Genomic DNA, 8,985 nt, shown 5'->3' with positions numbered 1-8,985 from the left:
TTACATGATATGCGTGTTTTTAGAGCAGTTTTAGGTTTACGGTCAAATGGGAAAGTACAGAAGTTCCTGTGTCACCTCCCCCACGATCAACATCCCCCACCGGATGGGTAATTTTTTTTTTTTTATGCCATTATCACCCAAAGCCCATGGTTTACGTTGGGGTTCAGCCTTGGTGTCGGACACGGTATGGGTTCAGACACATGTGTTATGACGCGCGTCCGTTATCCTGCCATACGGAGTGTTCCGCTTCCCCCCAAATCCTCCGTGCTTCGCCTGTCTCTCCTTCCCCTCAACCCCTGGCAACCGCCGATCTTTTTGGCCGTTGCCATAGTTCTGCCTTCTCCAAAGTGTCGGGTGGTTGGGGTCACACAGTACGCAGTGTTCTCAGGCTGGCCGCTCTCACTCAGTAACGTGCATTCAAGGCTCCTCCGGGTCTTTTCATGGCTTGATAGCGCGTTTCTTTTTGACGCTGAATAATATCCATTGTCTAGATGGACCACGGTTTATTCATCCATCTACTGAAGGACATCGTGGTTGCTTTATTATGTAGATACATATTTTTTAACTACTTTTTCAGTTAATGATTTTTCTGGTTACTAAATTTTTAGCTCATCTAGACCTTATTCAATGTATAAATCTAAAAAAAAAAAAAAAAACCTTTTAACAGATTTGTTTAAATCCGGGTCCATACGTCACCTCTGCCCATCTACCTCTTAAGTGTTGTTTATCTAGAACAGTCCCTTTGTTCACCACACTCAACTTGAGGAGACAAAGCCAGGCATCCCGCAGAGAGCGCCGCCTTCTGGGCTCGTCTGGTGGCTCCCCCAGAGGGTGCTCAGCCTGCTGGGCACCTGGTATTTCCTGTGAGGTGCCCGTGGGATCTGTAGGTGTGACAGACTCCCGTTCAGCATCTTTGGTGAGAATGCGCGTAGTGCCTGACGTCGCTCTTTGCACTGCCCTGAAGTGGTGTGATGACAGCCGACCTCGCCACGTGCCGGCCGTCTGTCCTCCCGCCTGTGGAAAGGAACCCGCGTGTCGCTTCACTTGCATCCTGCATGTCCAGCGTCCTCATCAACAGTGTCCTGCTGGCGTTAGCACTAAATGACGGTCTTTAACTAAAGAAAGAATTACGTTAGGGATATGAAAATAGGTTTTTTTGTTTTTCGTTTTTTGTTTTAAATCTGTAATTCCTTTTACATTCGTTAGCTGGCATTTTCGGTGACATTGAGATTTCCATCATATAGTGGGACCGTTAGGTTACCCTGCAATTCTGTTTCTTTTAGTTGCCAGTCTTCAAAGTAAGGAGTTGTTGAATAGCTCTCCCCCGTGGGATGTTGAAAGAATTTAAGCATCTCTTAAAAAATGCTGTGGTCCCTGCAGACGTGACTTCTCGAGCACCGCCACGGTGTCCGGCACTGTGTTGAAGGCTTCACGTAGTCTCTCGTTCCCATGACAGCACAGGGAGGTTTTAGAGAGAAACGCAAGCCCCGAGTGGCTGAGTCACGTGGTAACAGTTACTCGTGTGGGAGGTGGCGGAGCTGGGAGTCAGACCCAGGTCGGTCCAAGTTCAAAATCTGTGCTTCCTCCCTTTTATACATTTCTGTTGCATTTTCCTTAAAGCCCAATTCTATTTGTAATGCCGTTTGGACCGTTTCCAGTTCATAAACACTGGGACTGGAAATATGCTTCATAACTCTCACAAGCCCTCTTCTTTGATATTCTTAACAGTGTGAAGAAAACACAAACCTTCAGGATGCCGCCCGCTACCTCTCACTTCCCTTTTCCAAGGGCGTTTTCCTTGGGAATAACAACCAAGCCCCGAAGGCCACGAAGGAGTCTTTTTGGATAACGTCTTTTCTCTGTTCCACAAAACTCACACAAAATGGTAAGGCGCAGCACTCTTTTATTTGAAAGGCCTCGTCGTAGAAGAGCTTGTGAATCTTGGTAGGCGTATTCAATGAACTCCAGTGCTGTTCTAGTTAAGAACTCTGCACCGGGGGAATCGTTGGTTCTTCTGTGTGTGATTTGCGGTAAATGGCAATAGTCTTGCTCCAGTGATCTGTCACATGTATGTGGTTTAAGGACTTCATGATTACCCCAAACTATTCAAATCGACCCTCCAAACCCAGCTGCTTAAAAAAAAAAAAAACAAAAAAAAACGGATAAAAGACAAAAAACGGCACTGCCTTCATCTCTCTGGTTTTATAGCTCCATAAACAGTGCTAATTGCAGGTTTTAGAATAAAGACTGTTTTTCGTTTGATTAGATGGATACTGCTTTTCTTTTCTAGCATCCCCCCTCCTTTTTTGTTATGTCAGTGATTGTTTAGCAAGTTATGATTAATAAAGCAAGCTCTTCTCCTTGGCAGACTGTCATGAAAACATTGTAATAAAGGAAGTAAATTAAACGTGCTTGAGTCCTTCACATAAAGGTTGCCATATAAAGCTTCTGGCTAAGCAGCCCGTATTAATGCCGTATTAAAAGTCAGATCCATCATGTTGAAGAGAATCACTTCGTAATAAGTACCGTGTCTCGTAAAATGCTCTTGCGCCTCAGCATTTGTAAGTGCTACTAATTCTTCTGTGTCATAGAACACATTTGTAGTAGGACATATACTTCGTCTCTCAGAATGTGGCATCGGGCAAGAAGCAAAAGGTAGCATTTTAATACTGACCGCTTTTAAGATACGTCTCAAATTCTCGTGCAATGCTACTTTGCTATATTTTATGTAGGACCTTGGCAAGTGATTCTTTCCCATTTATGTTAGTTTTGGAAGTATTTTGGAGAAATATTTTTAAAAATCAGCTGCATGATTTATTTTTAGCAAATTTGATTGAAGGTAGCTATCATAGAGTTAAGAGAGGTCAAGTTATACCAAATTGTGTCAATACTCAGTGATTAATGATTTCACTTAAGTAAGCCCTTCATTGGCATAACTCTGTAATGATTGTCAAGCATTTACCAAATCTCAGGTAATTTTTCTGGGGCCAATCTACCCCCATGGAGGTTGTGAAGGTAATCAAATCAACCTCTTATCGACTCCCTTAGAATTTTTATTCATCCTCTGCGGATTAGTTGTGTGTCTGTTGCATTTTAAGTAAAATTTAACTTAAAATTTTGAGCCAAGGTTCACATATCACTGATCGCCTCAAAGAGAATAGTTTCAGGTTTATTAGTTTATCTCTTGCTGCTTTAACAATAACTATAAACTTATTGCTTAAAACAGCAAAAACATATTACCTTACAATTCTGGAGGTCACAAGTCCGAAGTCAGTGTCACTGGGCTAAAATCAAGGGCTGCTTTTCTTCTGGGATCTCCAGGGGCGAACCCTTTCGCTTACCTTTGCTAGCTTCTAGGAGCCGCCTGCATTTCCTCGCTCATGGCTGCTCCTCCCTCTTCAAAGCCATCAGCGCAGTATCTTCAGATGTCTCTGACTTCGATCATCTTCCATCTTTTAAGGGCCCTCGTCAAGATGACATCGGCCCCACTGGCCAATCCAGGCTACTCTCCATATTTTAAGATCTTTAACTTAATCATGTCTGTAAAATCTCTTTTGCCACGTCCAGTAAACACATTCACACGTACCAGTGATTAGGACATGAACACCTTTGGGGACCATTATTCTGCCAGTCACACAGATAAGATTAACAATAGATTATCTGCCATTAAAAATGTTTAGTCCTACATCCTTAATTTGTTTTAGTTTTTGGGTTTAGGAGGTTAGACTATGAATGTAAAACAGAGAGGACCAAATCCTGAAGATTAGAAGTTGCTACTTTATAAAAAGCAGAGAAAACATTTTCAAGTACATATGGTAAATAATCTGTTTGTGAAATCATTATGTTAAACACCTCGCTGTATGACAGCAATGCTTGGGTCATTTCTAGAGCCTGGTAAGTGCTTAGGTATCAGTTTGACTTGGGTTAACCCTGTCCGCGTAAGACAGCTTAAAAATGAGCCGGGAGATGGATGGTGTGCTTCAAAGAGATGGGAAGGAGGAAGTTAGTTGATTTTCCTGCAATTTGCATGCTAGACACACATCTCTGTGTAGAAGTAATCTAGTTCCAAATTGGAATTAAATTGCTTTGTATTCATTTTGCTCAACTTGGAAAATATGCAAATCTCATTTCATCTCAGTTGGGCATTTAGTAAGCGATGTGGTCTCCAAGAACCGTTTCCTAGAGCAGATTGCATATCAGGATTCCCAAAGTGTGTCTGTCTGCCGATGTCACTTGATGTCACCCAGTATCCAGCATCATTCATGTGTAGCGTACCAAGGCCACAGCACTCTGCTAGATCCCTGGGATTGCCAGACCCAGCAGATATTTTAAGCTTCTTAAGAGTAGGAATCAGGGAAGAAATTATGTTACTTTTTTGTTAGCTTCTTTGGGCTATTAAACACAAGTTTTTAAAAAGTTAAGAAAAAAATTTAAAAAAAAGACTAAAATTTAGTGTAACAATTGTACACTTACTGACTTCCCCAAATTCCCTTCTCTCCTGGTAGTGCGTGGCTCATTCAAATTCTTCCTGAGATTGTGTTTTTTTTAAAAAAAGAGTAGGGATCATGTCATCCACAGCTCTGCGCAGGTTAGGCGGACAGTGTACACTTAAGTGCTTATTGAATAGAGTGTCTAAAATTCACACTTTCAGTAGTAGGTCTTGGCACCTAATCTGCAACTAACGCAGCTTCAAATGGCTAAAATGGAGACCTAGAGATGACAATTTTGACTCGCCTCCGAGTCGTTGGCATGCATGACCAGTTACGTCCCGACGGACCAAGGACTTTACTCTCCCTTTCGCTCCCTAGCGAGCCGTCTAGAGATGCACGAGACGTCGTGCAGGAAAGATGAGCAGTCCCATCCCGATCTGTCTGGACCACCGTCGTCCGTTTCCCAGCTCTGCTGATGAGAGTCCTGTACCTGGTTTCCCACTGCGGCCTCTGCCGATGTCACTCGATGTCACCAGCAGAGCCACCTTCCTCTGTACACTCTCCACTCCTTGCCCTGGGCAGTGCCCTGGCTGCCCCTGTGGCCTTAGGGGACGAGGGCAAGGAGATGGCGGTGGAGTGGAAAGTGGAGCGTGAATGAGGGGGAAATGCATTGGGGATCACAGAGGAGATGGCCAGGGAGGGAGACATCCGGAAGTAGGGTGCAGGAAGCAGGAAGTAGGTGGAGGGGGGGAGTCAGCAAGCCGGGCTCCCGGTGGAAATGGCGGATGTTCTGAATATAACCAGCCCTTTCTAAAGGTCTCAGTCATACCTGAGCCAGATGTAAATGTTCAACATGTTCAGGTTTTCCCGTTATGAAAATATCACGTCTCTTTTTCAAAGTCAGTATTTTTGACGGTCCCTTCTTGTTCTAATTCTAAATCCTCCTCCTCCTCGTGTCCCTCTTTGTTGTGGGTAAACGTGCCTGTGACTTCATTTCTTACGATTAAGTCCTTTGTGAAGTTTTTCTCTCGAATCTGGCGTGGTGGAGGTTGCTTCTCCTTTCTCCTGTTTTTTTTTTTTTTTTCTTTTTTCTATCTCTATCTACTACATATTTCCTTTCTTATCATAACCACTTCCTTGATTTCTTTGTTTTTTTTACATTTTGGGGTTTTGTTTCCATGTCGGTCTTTCTGTCTCTCAGGAAGTCCCTCTTCGGTTTCTCCTGAATCATGTGCTTTGAAGCGATTTCGCCTTGTGAAGCTGGGAAGCCCTCCCTCCTCTCTTCTGGGCCTGTCTGGTCTCTCAGGCCCTCTGAGCACTGGGAGGCCAGCCCCCTGGGTCCCCTGCCCCCTGCAGGAGGGCTAGGTCCCCTCCTGTCCCTCACCAATTGAAGGCCCACGTGCTGTCCGCTTAGGAAGGGAAAGAAATTGAAGGGCTGGGCCCTGAGCTTGCCCAGAGTCTGGGACGGAAGACAGCCATGGAGTTCAGGAACTGGCCCTCGGACCCGATGATCTGACCCTTACCTGGGCTTGTCACCGTCGTGGAGGAACCTTCTGGTCCTGCCAGGTGCGGGTCACATCATGGAGACTTTCCCCACTGGGCGGAACTGGCATTTAGGCGCCACGCACGGCGGCCTCAAATACGAGTAGCGCAGGTTCCCAGTCTGCAGGAGACTCCCATTTTATTGGCAGGAGGCAGAAAATTATTCCACAGATATTTGTGAACTGCCTGCTCTGCTCTGGGCATTGGCAATGTGACAGGGCCACGCCCGGCGCGGGCTGGTTGTCTTGGAGTGTCCGGTCTAGTGGGGGCGTAGACCAGCTGTCACTGCTGCCAGGTGGGAGCACACAGGACAGGCAGTCGGCTCAGTCTGGAGATTTCAGGAAAAGCTCCTGGGGAAGCGGCAGCTCACCCGAGACCCAAAAGCCGAGTAGGAGTTTATAAGTCGAGAGCACTGGGAAGTGAGACTAGAATCCACTGGAACAAATCTCGGAGGGCCGAGCGTTGTCTGCGGGGGCTTCCGCTGTGGGTGGCCGGGCAGGGGAGCAGCACGTGCAGCTGGGAGAACACGTCGCTGTGAAAGTCTGCTCTCCATTAAGATCGATTTTCTTTTCTGTTTGGAAAGGCGATATGCTGGATCTTTTGAAATGGAGAACCCACCCGGACAAGATCACAGGCTGTCTCTCCAAGTTAAAAGAAATCGATGGCTCAGAGATAGTAAAGGTATTTGCCGTTGCACTCTCCCTCTCTCAGAAATTTGTGGGATAAAGAATATTTGCAGGGGACGGACAGACGACATGTTACGGGTCCATTGACTTCTTTATCTCGCAGTTTCTGCAGGATACACTGGATACCTTATTTGGAATTTTAGATGAAAATTCTCAAAAGTATGGCTCTAAAGTGTTTGATTCTTTGGTGAGTTTAAATTCGCTTTAATTATCTCCTCACTAGTTTCTCTCTCAATCTTGACTCCCCTCAGGCAGTTTCAGAAATGTGCACCTTAGCATGAGAATTCGCTTAAAAAGAACAACAACGAAAAAATCTTGGTTTGCCTTCGGTTTTATAAAGCTCAATTTTCTTTTTAGGTTCACATAATAAATCTGCTGCAGGATAGCAAATTTCATCATTTTAAACCCGTAATGGACACTTACATTGAGAGCCATTTTGCCGGGGCACTGGCGTACAGGTAAGGCCCTTCTCTTGTAATTGGTTTAGAAGCGGTTTCTTCGGAGCTTTTCTAAGCAGAACCAGCTGCATAGGAAAATTTAGAAAGGAGCGTACGAGGAAATTAAGCACAGCCACTGAAGTGGCTCTTGAGATGCATCTCTCTTTCTTCCACGCCTTTTTTGAATGGCTAGAATTTATCTCGATCAAAAGAATGAAGAGAGAACTTCCTGATTCCTACTCTTGAAACCTAAAACGGAGCATGTTTTCTCCTCGTCTCTGTTTCACTTGATAGTCTCTGGTCTGAAATGTCGTCATTTCGCTTCGGCTGCCAATCGCCCCATTTAATCACCTCACTCCTCGATGGTCGTAGGTGTCTTTAAGAAAGAACTATGAAGGGAAAAACAGCCTTTGCCATCGTAGCTTTTTAAAGTCATCCATTCATTTTTCTGTTAACGTTTCCTGAGTGCCTACTGCCTGCCAGGCACTATATGTGCCGATAACGTAAAGACCTGGGCCCTGGCCACATGTGGTCACTGGACTCTACCCCTTGATCCCGGCGGCCGTTCTAACTGCTCATCCCTTCCCGTCAGCTGAGATTGTGCAGGCGATGCCTGAGTGAATGAATAAGACATGCTTTAGCTGGTCCCTGTCTCCATGCAGCCCAGCTGATAATTGCCAGAAGTCAACCAGCTTCCTTCTTTCTGTCCTGTACATTTTCTCGGTCTTGGGCTCTGCTAAATGCAGCCCTGAAATGTACCCCAATATTCCATTATTGTCCCCGCTATTCTGCCTACGTTTCCACCTTATACCTTAAGGCCCTATGGATACGTACGTGCACGATCGTCTGATCCCAGAGATCTGTTAAAAGAGCGTGAAATCAATCAGGGTTTAGCCCCCCCCTCGCCCCCTCCCCCCGAGTCTGGGATGTATATCCCATACATATCCCACCTATGGGATATGTAAAAGGTGGCCATTAGGGGAACATTTGACCCTGTTAATGTGGGCCTCCCCTACGAGGGCATGTTAAAATGTATGCCTGCAGCCTTTAAACGCGTGAGTTATTTCTGCGAGACCTGAACCTCCGTCAGTGTGATTTTTGCAGAGGGTACAATGGAACAGCTGGGGTAGCTTTGACTGTGGGTCCAGTCCAGCCACTCGGCCTACAGTGTGGGCCCTGGCGTGAGGGGGTCGCTGCTTCTGGATGAACTCGTCAGTGGAAGCTAGAACAACGAGGGTGTCTCTAACGGTTCAGGCTGGCGTAATCGGTCCTCATGGCCAGAGAAGGTGGGTGGGATGGGCTGCGGCCGTGGGTGGGCAGAAACTCACCCACAGTCTTCAGAATGGCGCTCTCAGCAGCGCCCCCTGCTGGCCCCCCGCGTGTTCTCCCCTGGCCGAGAGGAAGGGGGCTTTGTAGAGCATCGCTCTGTGTCCTGGGACCCAAGAGCCCTCCAAAGCTAAAGGGAGCACGGCCGCAGGCCTGAGAATCGTTGTGGGCGGCGGGGAGTGTTCATCCAACTTCTGCGTTTTGAGAAAACGAAGCCCGGCTTTCCTGGAGCGTCTCCTGAGGCGGCTCACGGCCCTGAAGGCTTGTTCTCCCCACGGGCCGGAGCACTGGCTCGGCGAATCCGGGGCGTGCGGTCTGCAGTGGGGCGTGTGCTGCCTTCATCCTTCCCGGACCCCTTCTCCTCCGGCAGAGTATTTCGTGCAGCCGTTTCCATGGTCACTGGGGACGGAATCGCAGGTGGCAGTTGTCCACGATGCGGCCAGGCCGTCCCTCGGCCAGCGTCCTTTGCCCTGATGTCTGTCCTCACCCGTTCGGAAGCGTTTCTAGAGCAGCAGGGCCCGCGGGTTATGTCCGGTGGAGGGGGGGTCGCGTCGGGAGGAGGCG

At 47.0% G+C, this 8,985-nt stretch overlaps 1 protein-coding gene across 1 annotated transcript in view; it reads left to right on the top strand.

Annotated features, from left to right (window-relative positions):
- Positions 1-8,985, top strand: part of DOCK4 (dedicator of cytokinesis 4) — a 274,845-nt gene that overhangs the window by 151,852 nt on the left and 114,008 nt on the right. Inside the window, exons 18-21 of the mRNA XM_023537457.1 lie at positions 1,729-1,885; positions 6,556-6,653; positions 6,762-6,845; positions 7,016-7,116. Of these exons, the coding sequence (XP_023393225.1) occupies positions 1,729-1,885; positions 6,556-6,653; positions 6,762-6,845; positions 7,016-7,116 (440 nt within the window). The remainder of the gene's footprint in view (positions 1-1,728; positions 1,886-6,555; positions 6,654-6,761; positions 6,846-7,015; positions 7,117-8,985) is intronic.

This window comes from Pteropus vampyrus, unplaced genomic scaffold (assembly GCF_000151845.1).
Source record: "Pteropus vampyrus isolate Shadow unplaced genomic scaffold, Pvam_2.0 Scaffold192, whole genome shotgun sequence".
Lineage (NCBI taxonomy): Eukaryota > Metazoa > Chordata > Mammalia > Chiroptera > Pteropodidae > Pteropus > Pteropus vampyrus.
The sequence above is the reverse complement of the archived record's forward strand: the minus strand, read 5'-3'. Positions and strand labels throughout refer to the sequence as shown.